Source organism: Poromitra crassiceps, assembly GCF_964638095.1.
Source record: "Poromitra crassiceps genome assembly, chromosome: 4".
Lineage (NCBI taxonomy): Eukaryota > Metazoa > Chordata > Actinopteri > Beryciformes > Melamphaidae > Poromitra > Poromitra crassiceps.
Window position 1 is genome coordinate 45101781 of NC_139626.1, and position 16997 is coordinate 45118777.

Consider the following 16997-nt stretch of genomic DNA (forward strand, 5'->3'; position numbering starts at 1 on the left):
CAGTTGGAAGCCCACCTTCAGGAGGCGAGGGACACTTTTGGTGGGAACGATTCCTTTAGTACTGAGAAGCCGTTTTCCCACATGCGCTTTGTACCGCTAAATGACCGGAACGTGGTCTAATGCCTGCATGTGGGAAAGTCGTCATGCCGGTATAAGCGCGACCCCGTCATCGCGGAGATTTCACCAGTTTCGAGCCAGTCAGAAGAGCGGTATGCACGATAGCGGACTCAAGTGTAGAACGGGTCCAGTCATTTCCCGCCACACTCTCATAGGCGAGGTGTACACACGTTGCTTAATGTTCCAGCGGGCATAATCTAATAATTCGCGCACATTAAAGCAAACTGGCGAAATTATCTTGTGATAATAAGAGCAGTATATCAGCTTCATGTGTGGGCATGCTGATTTTCGCCTCTCTCCTCTCTGCTGCCTGCTCGCTGTCTGGCCACAGTCCTCCTCCTCCTTCAGTCACAGCCCGACAGGCACACAGAGAAGCAAATGCACGAAGCGAAATGTGGAAGTATTTTGCTTACGTTGCCGACAGCGAAGGCAAGCCCGGACACATCAAACGAAGCCAGTCTGTAAAAAGTGCTTCAACGCGACGCAGGTGAACGGATAAACAAGCAAACTTATTTCACCATCAAGAGTTTTGCCGACACGTCACTCCCCACCCGCTCTGCAGTGCCGCCCCGCCCCCCAACATACAGGCAATTTGGCTGCTAGATTCCCATATGCGCGAGCCCAGGTGTGAAGGGAAATGTCCGATATTGACTTACAGGTAATTTTCCGGTACGCATGTGGGAAAACGGCTAGAGAGAAACGGGTCGGGGGCCGCAGATCGACGCGAGCTAAACGAGCGCATGTTTAATGAGAGAGGGATGGAGAGAACGTAAAGAGAAGAAGAGCGAATGAAGGACGGGGGGGGGGGGGCTGGTAGGCTTATTGTCGTTTAGTGTGAGGTGTGGTGACACTTGTGACGGCGAGCAGCTGTGGGGCCATCTGATTGAGAGGACTTGAGGGAGGGGCCGCGGCGTAGCAGTCAATAGCACAAATAGAACATCCTTAATTGTTTCCTAACAAGCAGACGGCTCTTTGTGAGAGCACTTCTGTCTCTTAAGGAACACGCTGGCCGAGAAGAAGACAGACATCTAGTTTGTAAGACCCTCGAGATAAGCTGTCATCTCATGATACAGTACAAGCTTGGTTTCAAGAATAGCGTGTCTGTCGTCTCCATGACGTTGTTGTTGGCACAGAGTCGCTAGAGAGCCGGCTTGGCCGAGCTCCAGCGTGTTGTTTACATGGTCCAAGACCAATTACAATTTCCATAGGATTAATATATGTCGTGCGTCTACCTGTCAGTGGATCATCAGTCTCTGCTTGCCTGTCTGCCAGCCAAATGCTTAGAGCACCATGGTGGAAAGTCAGTCTTGTGATGGCGGCGCTGTGTTTTCCTTAATAGTTACGCTTTGATGCTTTGTAGTTGAACCTGTCAGACACATTTAAGGATCAATTAAATTTGTATTAACATGCAAATGTCCCCGCGAAATGAATGGGTGTCGGCAATGTACCCTTTTCCTTCTTTTTTTTTTTTAGGAACGCACACACCCTCTATGTAAAGTACCGTGCAACTAGGAATTAGCATCTTTTTGCTTGGTGAGCCATGCATGCATTTCACCGGAGGGATGGCAGCGCATAATGAGCCATATGTGCCACTGCTGGAGCAGGTAGAGTCGCTCCGAGACACTGAAGGCATGTTGTCTCTATCTGAAGCTAGATAGTAATCAGAGTGGAAATGCAATAGCTGAAGGAATATAGCAGACATCCCCCTACTGTGCTCCACGGCTTCTGATCATACACAGAGTGCACTTCATTCATACGCAGGGTTGTGCTGCATGTAACGATAAAGCCCAATTTATGCTTCGTCTGCCGACACTTTTGAAACGGTCGCCGACACAAATGAGGACTTGAGTCGACACTTTCAAGCGTCGGCGAGCAGCGTCTGCTACCTGGTGAAATGTCTAGTGTCGCTGACTACGTCATAGTATCGCGCAAGTCTGACTGGCTATATAGACGGCACGCGCTTGACTTTCTTGTTTTGGTTTTCACTCGATTGAAATGAATGAACGTGTCTCCGCTATTTTTATCAGCCTGTCCTTGATGTATGACTTCGTGAAAATCACAAAGAACATTGTGCATTTCGCAGAGCGAGAGGAGGTGAGTTGTGTGTCGTTTATATGCGGCTGCAGCCAAGTATGTTACATCTTGCCTCCGACGTGGTTTCACTGTGCGTTCCCTCTCTTCTCTTGGCTGTCAGCATTTAATAGCGTTCGAGTGTCACGTGACCGTTGAACAGAGGCGAACGTTCACTGAAGTATAAATGCAACACCATGAGCGACACTTTCTTTTTCGTCTGCGACCATGTGCTGAGCGACACTTTCTAATAAGTATAAATTAAGCTTAACTCTCCATGTTGTAGCCCCCACGTGCTAGGTAGCAGTGCAAACAGACTGACTCGCGTCTTCAGTGACTCCCATCAGATCACCACTCAAAACGTTGCTCCATCATAGGGCTGTATTTTCATAACAATCATCCATCTACCCTGAAATACTCCTTTCTGTGTCTCTGTGTGTGTCTGTGTGTGTGTGTGTGTGTGTGCGTGCGTGCGTGCGTGTGTGTGTGTGTGTGTGTGTGTGTGTGTGTGTGTGTGTGCATGTGCGTGTGGGGTGCTGGTAATGAATGTCTGCAAAACTGTTTTCGGATATGTTGTGAGATCACGAGCAAAATAAATCAGCCTTGTTTTTCGTTGAAGTGCCCCTTTAGGGTTTGCTGCGTTTACTTCATGTGGTGAACAAATGATGTGTGAATTATACGGTAGCCTCCTACAGTAACTTACAGTGCTCTTCGAGCATGAGCTACAGTAACTAACTGTACAGTATGTGAGCTGAACTTCATGACATGTGACTGCAGTAATATAATAACATGGTATTTGTTTGTTTCCTCCCTCCACAGACTGGCAGGAAAGAGAAAGGTGACCCGCTAAACTCGGCCATTGATAAGATGACCAAGAAGACCAGGGACCTGCGTAGACAGGTGAGTGAACCTCCCTGGTTGGATATCAGAATCAGAATCAGAATCAGAAAGACTTTAATGATCCCCGGGGGGAAATTGGGACAAGTTACAGTAGCTCGCTCACAGAACACACATAGCATAAAATAGACAGTAGTAAATGCAATATTAAGCAAATAAGCAGAAAAACACAACATAGCATAGCATAGAATAACTAGTAAATGCGATAGAAGCAAAAAATAAGTAGAATGTCAAGTAGCAAAATATAAATTCGTAGAGTAAGTACCGTAAATTCCGGACTATAAGCCGCGGCTTTTTTCCCGTTTTTTGGCCCCTGCGGCTTATATAACGGTGCGTCTTATCTATGGATTTTTTCAGAAAAAAAAAAAAAAAAAAAAAAAATCTCTCTTTTTTAGCACTCTTTCTAACTATAAATCCACTTCTGTTTTAATTTCCTCTCTTGCCCTCTTTTCACCACACCGCGGACACTGTGTGCACTGTAAAAATAAACAACGGTGGTGTTGTGTTATGTTGTTTTGTTGAAATGTTACGGTAATACGGTAAATGGGAGCTTCCTCAAACAGCCATCTCTTTCCCTACAATCCCCTCTGTGCGTGACCACTTACATATGGTAATTACGGTAAGCAAACGGCCACAAGCCCATCAACTCCCTCCCCCGACTACCAGGAGAAAATCACAAACTTCGGCGAATTCACACAAAGGAAGATCAAGGAATATTCCATCGAACCGGAGCAGATCATAAATATGGATGAAGTGCCTTTGACGTTCGACCTGCCACTCACTCGGACTGTTAACAAGAAGCGCCCTGGAGGATTCTTTCACCAAAAAAAAGCTTTGCTCGTTCTCGACAGCATGAGAACGAGCAGTAGATGATCATGAGGTGGTTTTTCAGACGTGTCGATATAGCAGTTTATCGCAAAAGTGTAATGGAAACACATTTTTCGCATTTGCACGTCATGTGACCCATATTATCCCTTGGAAAAGGAGCGGAAAATAAGTTTGGTAAGTAAGGTTCGATAGCCGTGTCAAAACCTCCGCAGCAAGTGGAAAACTTTGAAGCAACGCTACCTAGCAGAAAGACGAGTGTTGTGCAAAAGCGTAGCCGGGCAAATTAGATAATGTTTAATGGCAGAAATCGGTCCATGGTGACAGCAGGCTGCCTGTGTGCGCGCATTTGGCACAGCGGCGAGATGAGAGGATGAAAAGCACACACTGGTGCGGTGGTGCTGTCTGAAGTGAATACAGTGACTGTGAGTAGGCTAATACATTGCACACGTTTCAGGTGCAATTATAGAACCAAATCAGCCTTTTCCCCCCTCCATCTCTAAATCGGACCAGTTGTAGGCTATTAGGCTACCTTTTTTCCTCTGCCTGTCGCGCTGACTGCATTCACGCAGCCAGCAACATTTTGCGACTCATTTTCTTTTGAATTGATAATCAGGCTCGTTTATATGCATTGTAACTTCATGTTGGGATTTCCATTGACCATTGGTTGGATTTGAGCATGCAGGGGACGGGATATGGGGCAGATCCCCGTGCGTAATCACTGTGGCAGCTGCTGCAACGGGGAATCACTCAAACGCAACTTCAATGGAAACGCCTACAAGTCGCAATTGTACATTGTCGAAGTTGTAGAAATATCGCAATTCTTTTGCGAAAAACTGTAATGGAAACACAGCTATAGATGAAGAGGAGTTCGTTGGTTTTGAGTGACAATGAAGGAGAGAGGAGAGTGGTTGACGAAGCCACCCTGAACCTGTTCGTTTCCGACACTGAAGATGAGGACTTTGGTGGTTTCAGTACGCAGGAAGAAGAGGAAGACGAGCATTAGTGACTTGACTTCTCTGGTTACAGGTTTGCTGCACATATAGCCTATTGTTGTGTGATTTTGTCTGGGGATTAGTGACCTGACTTTTGTTTTGTTTTGTTGAAATGTTAATAAATGGGAGCTTCCCCAAACAGCCATCGCTTTCCCGACATTCCTCTCTGTGCACGAACCCTTTCATATGGTAATTAACACATTGACTGCCAGACGTTTTTTTTTGCTGTAGATAGCTTCTGCCAAGCCGTTTTTTGAGGATTATGGCTCATTTTATAAGAGCCGAGGATTCGTTTCAGCTTGGAGTTTGTGAACATACAATATCTCAAAAGTACTAATAGAATGTGTACTTTCTCTGTCTAAAAGAGTTAGTTTGTAGAGTTAGTAGTTATGTAAGCATTAGCAGTTGAATACAGCATGGTTTTAGCGTGAAAAAGAATATTCAGAGATAAACGGCTTTTTGTGAAATTGGATGGAACTGTCACTTTAACCATTCATTTTTGGCTCTCTCTCTCTCTCTCTCCCTCCCCCTCTCGCTCTCTCTCTCTCTCTCCCTCCCTCTCGCTCTCCCTCCCTCTCTCTCTCTCTCTCTCTCTCTCTCTCTCTCTCTCTCCCTCCCTCTCGAGTTGCTTCAACTCCGCCCTCCGTGGGCGGACAAGCTTGTCACCAGTCAGTGCTTTGCTGCTCTCCTGTGCCTGTCTGCACAGCCGCTGTTTGAGGAAGTCGGGATGGACTCACTCGTTTGGAGTTTTGGTTGAGAGAAGCTTTTGCGATTCTGGTCATATTTATGCTGCGTGTTTCAAAGTGTGTTCGTCCACCTGTAATCTATCACCCGATCATAGTAGATCGGCTGAATCTATTATGTAAATTTGCAATCCCGCATCGCCAGCAATCAGCGCGAAAAGGAGAATGGCTGGGCTGAGAATGGCTTGACAAGTTAAAAAAATGCTTTCCTTCCTCTAGCAAGGAGAGCACTGTTGCCACTTAGTGGGTCGGTGGAATGGGTTGTAAACGTTCGGTGGCTCCAATAATTATATAAGAGATGTAAAAGGCTTAGATGCACAACCCACCGTCAAAAAAAAAAAATCGATGCCAAAAACGTGTAAACACGTTGTTGGCAGGGAACAGCTGGATTCTGAAAACGTGTTCATACGTTGTTGGCAGTGAATGAGTTAAACATCAAAACACCCGCGGCTTATAGACCGGTGCGGCTTATAGAAGAAAAAAATAGTCAATTTTGGTCCCGCGGCTTATACACCGGTGCGTCTTATAGTCCGGAATTTACGGTATACATTCCGTGTCAATTATCATTATTGCACCCTGGCCTTATATTAAGTCGGCTTGCCCTATACGTTACACGTGGCTCAGCCATGCACAGTTAACCTATCGGCGGGCTCAGTCTCAGGGAGACTGAGAGCGTCTCGACTTTCTTTGAACTGGAAAAATGTGCTATATATGATATAATTTAATTGTATGCCCAAAAACATGGTCAACAGTAAAAAAAAAAAAAAAAAAAAGCCTTCTTCAAGCCACATTTGAAGCTTCGATTTCAGTCGGTCATGGAAACCAAATTGAACTGAATGTCGGTACTCTCCTCAGAAAGTTGTAGTAAATAACCTAAATGTGTTCAAGATTCAAGATTCAAGATTTTTACTGTCAAGTACGCACGTGTGAAATTCTTATGCTGTAGGCTCCGTTACAGACAAGGTGCCGTTTTAAGTAGGTGCAAAATCACAGCAAACACAATCACAGCAGCAACAATAGGGCAATATAGTTAACTAGTAAAGCAGTTGTGGCAACACTAAAATATGAAGGGTAATAAATAGGTAGTAAGGCAATTAAATATTAAATAGAATGAGATGGAATGTATATTTAAAAAAAAAAAGTGTCCAGGTGTGCAGGGAGGTGTGCAAACGTCAATAATCCGGGTTATCGAGGGTTCCAACTTCCAGTCATTCAGCGTTATTGATCGCTGCGCTCCTCTTGATTTTAAAATTCAGGAGAGTTGTAACTGGAAGCAGCGGTGCTATTACTTACTCCAGTAGTGGCAGAATAAGTAGTTGATTCATTCTGTGATACATTGTGTCAAAAATCAAAATAGACCCCCCCCCCCCCCCCCCCCCACCCCCACCCCCCCATCCTCGCTGAAGGTAAGATTAATCTACCTTCACCTTAAACCTTGAGCTTTTTCTTTCATGTTTAATGGTTTTTCACAGAATATGACAAAACTGTTGACAGCGTGCCGCAGAAACACAAATCATAATCACCCTTTAGTGTCTATCGAGGTAATGCTATCAATCAAGCATGCTTCTGGAAAACCTGTTTTTTAACTGAATATCTGCACAGCTTATTTATTTGATGTGTCTGAGCTAAAGTTTTGGATACATCCATAAACAATCAGACCTTGAATATAGTCACGTCTAAACAACCCTTCCCTGTTACACATTGGAAGATATTTGTTTTGCAGGAAAGACGCTTAGGGGACATTGACAATATAGCGACTACACACGGACTGTGATGACGTCCCCTCTGACCTCACAAGACCTGGGCCCAGTTGCACAAAGCACCTTATGTTTGCTCCTTAAGTAGGACACTTAAGATTAGACTTCTCCTCAGCTGAGGAACATACTTAAGGGTGTTGCACAGACATCCTTAAAAGGTTTGCTTTGTTAAGGAAAACGCTGAGGCATTTACTGCACTGGAAGAGATTTTACGGCAGGGATACACCACTTTTTTGGAAGTTTAGCTCATTTGCCACATCCCCCCAACATAACCAAGATACACCATGCCTTACCGGCACTGTCCGCTCAGTGAGCTACAGTCGTGAAGTTAGTAATTATCGGCATTGAATGGAGGCTAATAGTACAGCTGTTAAAAATCTGCCAAAACACACAAATCACCATGCCAAAATACATGGTGTGTTTCGGGTACTCACCACACGATGAAATGTTAATCCAAAATGCACATAATCTGTCGCTAAAATGAGCTAAACTTCCAAAAAAGTGGTGTATCCCTTTAAAAATTCACCTGTTTCCATGGAGACCATCACGTGTGCTTTCTCTGCGGGGTCTGTGCGCTTCCCTCTGCTTGTTGCTGTGATATCGCCTAAAATAACCTATCGTCTCACAAAGTTGGCCGAGGCCTAGAAATGGCAGAAGAAAAGAAGACAAGAAAACCAAACTGGTCAGAGGAGGAAAAGATTATATTACTGGGGGAATAGTACAAGAGAAAGCACGTACTAAAAAGTAAATTTGATCCGCTAATAACAGAAAACAACGAATGTGGGAGGAAATAGCAATGAAAATTAATTCAAGAAGTTTGGTGAAGAGGTCCATCCAAGAGGTCAAAAAAATATGACAACTTGTCTGTTCTGTCCAAAAAAGTACAAGAGAGGGTCGAACAAAACTGGTAAGAATAACTTCAACTTGAATAATGTAGGCTTAACGTTTCATGCTGATGTTTATTGGTAAGTTATAGCCTATAGGACGAATCAGCGTGACGTCACTTGCCGCCCAGAAATGCGGAACCCCGCTGCAGTTAATAGTATGAGTTGTGCCAAACAAACGTTAATATCTCAAAAGCTATACATGACATCGCTTATATTTTGACATTCTGAGTGAGAGCAGAAGTAGCTCAAGAGTTTGATGTATAATATATACATGTCGTGTTAAGGTTGTGTGAACTGTCGCAGTTTTTAAAATGTAAACAGAGTTAGCCGGCTAGAGTCAGACACTCGAGCCTCGCGCCACTTGGGCTCCATAGGGTTCCATTGCCGTTGCCACCCAGTGACGCGGTTTGTTTACCAAAATGCTGCTCGGCTGATCCCTCGTATAGCTGCGGTTAAGATAGAGCCAGAGGTACCTTCGTTTTTTCCCCCTTACTTTGGTCGCTAAGGTCTTTGCGCAACAGTTAAGGAGCTTCTTAAGTATTAAGACCAAGAGAAGGAGCAAACCTTAAATACTTGGGTGAACATTTTAAGGAGCTCCTCCAGGAGAAGAATTTATTTGAAGGAAAACGGTAACTCCGACTTGAAGGAAAATCTTAAAGGAACACTCCGCCCATTTTCAACCAGCTTTGTATCATTAGAACATCAGTAGTATATCAGAAAACACTAAACGGTTTTGAAGTCTGTCATTTAATTTGACAGTTATTGAGTGTTAAAGTGTGGACCAGTGACATCACTGGTCCACACTAACTCAAATTAATAACTCATGAACTCAAATCAACTATCAATAACTGTCAAACTATTCATCATTCATCAATTTGACAGTTGATTTGAGTTAATGAGTTATTAATTTGAGTTAGTGTGGACCAGTGATGTCACTGGTCCACACTTTAACACTCAATAACTGTCAAATTAAATGACAGACTTCAAAACAGTTTACAGTTTTCTGATATACTACTGATGTTCTAATGATACAAAGCTGGTTGAAAATGGGCAGAGTGTTCCTTTAACTTAAGGGCGCTTTGTGCAACCGGACCTAGAGGATCACTCCAGATGGGAGGCGCACGACCCGTCCTCTTGCTGGGCGCCTGGCAGCCGGTACTCCCTCTGACAGGATGCTGTATTGACTGGGCTTTGCCTTGACAGCATGGGCTGAGCTTGGGGACCAAGGGGAAGCGCAAACCCGCCGCAGACAGACAGACAGACAGACAGGCAAGCAGGCAGGCATCACAACCGGCACTAATTATGCCACGTTTTGAGTTGAGCAAGTTGCCGGTGGCATGTAGAGACACGAGATCCTTCCTGGAGGGAGGAGCACTATTGTGCGTACATGTGTTTCTCTCTCAACCTCCTCAGCGGTAAATGCGCGCCGTCAAATATGAGCGCAGACAGGTGCACATGACTGACATCTGCGGGGGTAATGTAGAAAAGGGAGCAAACACTGTCGGGGGGGGATGCGTCATCATCGTCTCTTCTTTCATGTTGTGCCGCTTCAATAGACGTGCTTGCATATATTGCCCACCCCTGTTTAACTTCATTATACACATCCTCACAATATTGTGGTGGGGCCAACGCATGGCAGCGAAAACACATGTATGCCTATATGCATGCACATAAACTCGCTTGATTGCCAACTAGGGTGGAGGGGGGGGGGGGGGGTGTTTCTTACAAACAATGAATCAAAGATGTTAAAGCAACCTAAGTGAAGATGACAGCGTGGACACCCCGTTGGTATTCCTCCCTGACACCACATTCATCACAAGCATACTCTCAATTTACTGTAGGGGTAAATCACCTATATATGTCCCAATGAGAGAGCTACATCACTAGAACCCTGCTGCTGTCGGCTCACGACTCTCCGTGTGACGGTGTTCTTCTTCAGTCCCCGTGGAATATAGGCTGCCGCATAATTGGAAAATGCCTTTTAAAGATCCTTTACCCATGCTTTGCTTGGCTGTAAATATTCCCTGTGACTCATCATGGCTTAGCCTAAAGTTAACAATCAAATATTGGGCCGTTAAACCAAATCAAAGCCACGTGGTGCACTGTGCACTTTCTTTTTCCCCTTCTTCAATTTGCTTGCCATTTTTAGTGACCCCTGTTTCTCTTGGTGAGTATTTAAAGAATAGTTACTGTAACTGTTTGACTACGTCAATTATATATGCACATTAGTGTCTCTCTCTCTCTCTCTCTCTCTCTCTCTCTCTCTCTCTCTTACACACACACACACATGCGCGTGCCCGCACACACACACATGGGAAGATGGCACTCCGCTGATTTGCAAGGCCAGGGATTTTTAATCTTCCTAAGACATTTATTTCATTATCTATCACAGTATTAAAACAGGCAAGATGTTTATTGCATGTCTTCTTGAATTTTATGGTACAGTAAAGTGGGTTTAAAGGAAATGAAAAGTGTTTAATAGTCGTGATTTACTCACGTAAGCCGGGCCGCAATTTCATTTCTCCGCTAATTCTGAACGACCGACCGCCGCTAATTCATTCATGCACTCCGTTGGCATGTGCACATGGGTCAGCTTTAACAACATACCATCATGCAGGCTTATCAGATTTCTACGCCAGTTACGCAATGTTTGTCGACCTCCTAACAACATTCATTTGACATCAATCCCCCGTAAAATTCATAATATTGACGTGTATATTGTTGATCTACTGTAAATACTGAATACATTAAAAGACATGTATAGCCTACCATTGTGTATTAGGGCCAATGAAAGGGATTTCTTTCCAGGCAGCCGGGAAGAAGAGGGTCAATACTGTATATTAGGGGGGGGTTAAAAAAAAGTCTTTAGGAGATTAACGTAAAAAAAAAAGGGGGGGGGGAATCTGAAATCTGAAATTTCTAAGACAAAAATCTGAAATGTATCAGGGAGAGAGAGAAAAAAAAGAAATTCTGAGATGAAAGATATCTAGAATGATAGCTTCTGAGATTATCGAACCAGAAATGTGTGTGTGTGTGTGTGTGTGTGTGTGTGCGTGTGTGTGTGTGTGTGTGTGTGTGTGTGTGTGTGTGTGTGTGTGTGTGTAATTTCTAAGATTTAAGTCAGAAATGTGTGAGAAAATAAACAATTTAATTAGCAAGGAAGCATGTTGCTTCACTGTCTTCCACACGTCAGTGAGGAGGTGCTGCAAACATGGTAAGGTAATAGCAAGTGTCTTTTTCTAGTTTGGAGATATATCATATTCTGTTCTCTCTCTCATATTCCTCCTGTGCTGTGATTGTAGTGTCTTGTAAGCCCATGCGGGGGCTGGGCACCTTTGGTGCATGACACTTTGGAAAAAGTAAAACTTAGTTACTAAGTAACTTGCCTACTAAGTAACCTGCATTTCTGACAATAGTTAAAGAGTCCCCCATCAGCTTCATAAAAAAAAATCTAGAAGCTAAATTCACCAGCAATTTTTTTTTAATAATAATAATAATACATATAAAAAGATGACAACAATCACTCAATCACAAGCACAAAAACGAAGTAAAAGCAAGTGTATGTGCTTTAAGTGATTTAAAAGAAGACTCTGAACACAATAATAGCTATATCTCCTCAGTCTGTTCCACAGTAACAGAAGCCCTGGCAGAGAACGCCTGACTAGTCCAGCATGAGCCTCCATGATCACTAAAATCTTAAAATCAATTCTGAAATTTACTGGCAAAGAGTGAGAAATTAAATTCAGAGCGTCCATTCCGCCTTACATGTTTTTGGTATGTGGGACATATTGGAGGAAACCCACACAAGCAGCATGAGGAAACATGCACTCCATACCAGCAGGTAACAAGCATGAGGAGAACATGCACTCCACTGCCAGCAGGTACCACTGAGCTGCTGCACCTTGCTTCACACTGTCAGAAATCAATAGGGCATGAATAACCGCTCAGAAGGTGAATATCTGACATTTGATTTGCCAGGGCACAGAAAAATGCGAGGCTGTGATTTAAGAACTTTACTGTTTCACCTTTGTAGACTCGCGCTGCAGGTAGCTTAGCTTTTCTCATACATTTAAGCCTCTGTTAAAATGTGTTTTCCCCTGCCCTAGTCAGACTCTGTGTCTGTGCTGAGTAAGATCCATGGAAGGAAAATGTTAAATCTTCATTCTTAAAATAAGTGTGTGGGTGCGGGGGGGCACTTTCGATATCAACACCACATCCCTCCATCTTGTTTTGATGCGGCGCACTTTGCTGGACACTTCGATACCTATGCATTAGAGGACTTCACGGGTCCAAAATCACGGACCCGGACCCTAATGGACCCGGGGAATTTGTGCCCGAACCCGTAATGGACCCGTCTATTATTAGACATCTGAGACCCGGTCCCGTTCAGAACCGATAAATGTCGGACCCGGACCCGGAGTGGACCCGTCTATTATTACAAATCTGAGACCCGGCCCCGTTCAGATCCGAGAAATACCGAGGCAGAGACTAGTGGTGTCGACGTCAAAGTTGCTTGTTAACTGCTACAAGTTGTATATCAAATGAAACTTTGTGCATCTTTATTAACTAACGTTATAGCATTCTCCCCTGGTTGATGCTGCCTAACGCTAGTTAGATAGTACAGTGGCAGTCTCTCTATGCTACCGCCGTTCCTTCGCCGAAAAAACACACACAACAGCGCTAGAAACAATCACATACATGGTGTGACTTGTGTACTCACCATGCGATCATCGAATAATAATCCAAAAGTACGGGAAACAGTCATCTTCAATTAAATCCATAGCGAGAGGAGCCAGCAAGAGGGTTACCTCTCTGCAACGAAAATCACTTCCTCGTTTGCCTGAGGCGCATGTGTGCGCATGTGTACGCATGTGGTGGTCACATGCGCCTCATGTAAACGAGGAAGTCATTTTCATTGCAGATGGGAACGCTCTTTGCTAGTTATTTTCTCTATGGATTTACTTGCAGTTTGTGACAACAAGCCTCACGCGTGCTGTTTTGATGCGTTTCTCTCGTGATCAGCGCCGATCGCCGGGTCCACTCGGGTCTTATTGGGGACCCGGCATTTCACTGTCAGAGCCCCGAGACCCGTGACAATCGCTACCGGAACCGACCCAGACCCGGAGGCACTTCTTTTGAATGGACCCAGACCCGGGCCGGGTCCGGGTCGGAACCTCGGGTATTCGGGGGGGTCGGGCATACCCGAAGGCCTCTACTATGCATATACTAAAAGAGACGTTTGGGCACAGGCTGCACTCTGGAGCTCCTTCTCAACTCATTCTCAATTCCTCAAGTATGACTATCACAATCTGGCAGCCATACATCTCAGCACGATGCCTCCTTCAGCGACTATGACTAAGGCAGAAGAAGAAGAAGAAGAAGACAGAGCGTGTAAATATATGCTGTAAGCTGTGCGTTCATGCACTTCATGCAATTCAAAGGTCACCGCCGCTGATGCGTAATGGAAGCACTTAATACGCCGGGACCTTCAGGGGAACTGGAAATATAACAAACACTAAATTACAAAATGTTTAATCTTGGAAAGATAATTGCGCAGCCCCTAATCTACTGTATGTATGTGTATATATCATCTGCAAATATTATGACAAAGGTTTGTAACATTATAGCTATTCGTCCTGCGGTCGAATTCGGTCAAAAGAAAAGGGAAAAAAAAATTGGCATAGAGCTATAACATAAGGTGACCCCTAAACGTTGCCATATACACTGTGGGAGACAACTACACACCCATTATGTCTCCATGTTGACATGAGTGTAATACAACTAATTACTACTAAGAGAATTATTACAGCCGTTTCAGATAACAGAGAAGAAATATAGCCGGCACCTATTTGCGCCATCAGCTGTCCTGGTGGGGGATCCCTCTTGGACTCGGCCCCGTCCAAGGTTCCTCCCAGTTTGTTATGCCTGCGCCGGTGACAAGCCGTGGCCGGAGGTATTCTGTTTTCGGGTTGTCGGTCCTTCTGTCCCATTCTCGTGAAGGTGTTATTTCAGGAACGCCATGAGGGAAGTTCTTCAAACGGATTACAATTTGGTGGTCAAAGGTCAATGTCACTAACCTTGCTTGCAAGATGGATAACCTCGCGAGGTCAAAAGAGATTCTCTCGACGTAATCCATCTTGATATGCACAGGCAGTTAAGATGATTGGCTTAGAAACCCGACCGATGGCCCGGCTCGTCGAATCAGCGGCAGCCTTAGGCGGGCTTTCTGTGTGGCGCTACTGAGATTTAGCGTCTGGGCAAGTAGTGGGTACATGGTCTTTGTAGTTCTTTTCACTCGTCAACATGGCTGCCGGCGCGGAAGCGAAAGCTAGCGAGGCTATCGTAGATGCTGCAATAACTTCAGTTATTTCTCAACTGGACAGCATTTCTTCATTGAAAGAAGAGCAGAGTGTGAAGGCTTTTCTGGGTGGAAAAGATGTTTTCGCTATTTCGTTATTTACCTTGCAAAAATGGCACAAATCGCCTAACTCCATGCTAACTGCTATGCTAAAGCTCTTGTAGTTCGTCGCTGGGTTTGTTTATTAGTCCTCCGGTCGCAAACGTTACGTCAGAGGCATGGCGATCTGATTGGTTGAAGTTAACACGCACCAGCGGTGATAGACAGATGGGGCATCCAATCACCTGCCAAGTAACTTGGAAAAAGTGCCCGCCTCCGTCAGCGGGTTGGATTTCTGCATTCCCAGATGGACTGGTTTAGTGAAACGTAATGTGAAGCTAAACCGTCCATCTGGCAGCGTCAGGTTACAATGTCACTGTGACCTCACAAAAAAAAATGTTGGGCATTAACTCAAGAATTCATACACTAATTATGTCAAAATTTCAGTTAATGTCTAATAGGATAAAATTATTAAGTGATGACATTTTATATCCAAAGGTTCAAAGTCATTGTGACATCGTAATGTTTTGCTTACCACTGGAGCTGAGAAAACAATCTTGGGTCATTCTACAAAAATGGTGGAAGTGTGCTGTCACTTACTTTTTCAGACACCAACATCCTTTAAGTTGACCTATCAATCATATTGATTATATTGATTTGGACACCAAGATACTTGCATGAGGCCACCCTCTTCACTTCCTCTCCAAGGATGACAACCGGGACAGCGGGGGCTCCTGTTCCTCTGGTAGTCCACCACAAGCTCATGGGTTTTCCTGGTTTTGAGCTTCAGGTGATTGTCGTTGTATCATGTGATGAAGCTCTCTATCAGTCCTCTCTGTACTCCTCTGTAAAAAAAAATATCACTGGAATCATACAATACTAGAAATCTTGCACGCTCAATTCCTAGGCTTGCGTGGCCTCGCCCGCCCTGCAGCTCGCATGCTGCGCGGGCTCGCATACGCCTCGCCCGTAGTAGCTCGGCTCCTGCGTGGCCTCGCCTGCTCTATTGGCATGCGCAGCGCACAATTTGACAGAAGAAGAAGAACCAGGTCTAGAGTGAGACCATCCAACTGTGAGAGGCAGCCATGTGCCGCAAGGCATCCAGTCTGCCGGAAAGCCATTAGAAGAAGAAGACAAAATCGCAAGACAGAAAGACAGGCAGAGCACACTTACTCAATTTTATATATGATGATGATGATGATGATGGTGATAACTTCCATTTCACCCAAAGATACACTTGATACCTTTTATTATGAAGTCTGGACAGACATGGATAACTGAAACTTCACTTGTTGGCAGAGGCCTACAACCACGAGGTTACTTCTAGGTTTTCCCTGATAAGGTTTTCTTATACGTTTTTCCTTGCATGCACTGAGGGTCTAAGTGTGGTCGTGTCAGGCAGGCTAGGCTGCTAAATATGCTATTTTGTGTACTGGTGCAGAGAGCTCAACAGTGACGGCACACTTTTTCTCAGCTCCTGTTCCACCAGAACGTTCCACCCTATTCATTTTCTCCATAGACATTTAGAAAAATCCTTATATAAAGTTTTAAGCCTGGAACCAAGCCAACCGGCCACCTACTGAATCGTGGGTGACCATAAAACATTTCACTTGGAGCAAAAACAAAAAATAAAAACTGAGATTTGTTGTTGTTGTTGTTGTTGTTGTTTTGGCTCCAAGTAAAATGTTTTATGGTCACTCGTGATTCAGTAGGTCGCTGGTCGGCTTGGTTCCAGGCTTAAAACTTTATATAAGGTTTCCCCCCCCCCGCCCGAAACATCTATCCACCTTATTTTTGAATGCCCCGCTGTAAAAAGATGATGGGTGCAAGGTCCGGTCTAGAACGTGACTGACCTTCCACAATAATAGCAGCTGGTTGTTAACGTTAATTGTTGGCAGAGGGTCTGCGGCGCTCGTACATTTCCTCGTCAAACCGCGACGGTGAAAAAAGTTTGCTTGTCACAAAGCAATAACACTCGTTTGATGACTTATTTGACGGAATGTAATTATGTTATCTATCATAATCTATCTATCTATCTATCTATCTATCTATCTATCTATCTATCTATCTATCCGCTAACCTGTAGCTCTTTGAACAAGTCGGGATATTTATCGGCGAGATGTTTGGCCAAGCTGGACGTGATTGGCTCCCTTCGCCTGCAGCTTTGAAACATCGTTTATGGGAAAAGTCAACGTGATCTCAGATTATGACAGATCCCTTGTGTTTACATGCGTGGTTTGTGTGGAGTTTGGGAACTCACGATCTCTATTTGAAGTGAGCTTGCTAGGTCAGCACTAACCCCACTTAAA

General features: G+C 44.4%; 1 protein-coding gene across 6 annotated transcripts in view; it reads left to right on the forward strand.

Annotated features, from left to right (window-relative positions):
* Positions 1 to 16997, forward strand: part of ctnna2 (catenin (cadherin-associated protein), alpha 2) — a gene marked incomplete at both ends in the record, with an annotated part of 596683 nt that overhangs the window by 437698 nt on the left and 141988 nt on the right. For 5 of the 6 annotated variants that reach the window (XM_083634725.1, XM_083634723.1, XM_083634724.1 and 2 more), the window contains one exon: positions 3007 to 3087. In XM_083634725.1, coding sequence (XP_083490851.1) covers positions 3007 to 3087 — 81 coding nt within the window. Of the gene's footprint in view, positions 1 to 3006; positions 3088 to 16997 lie in introns of those variants that run through there. The other variant, XM_083634728.1, reaches the window with a different exon arrangement.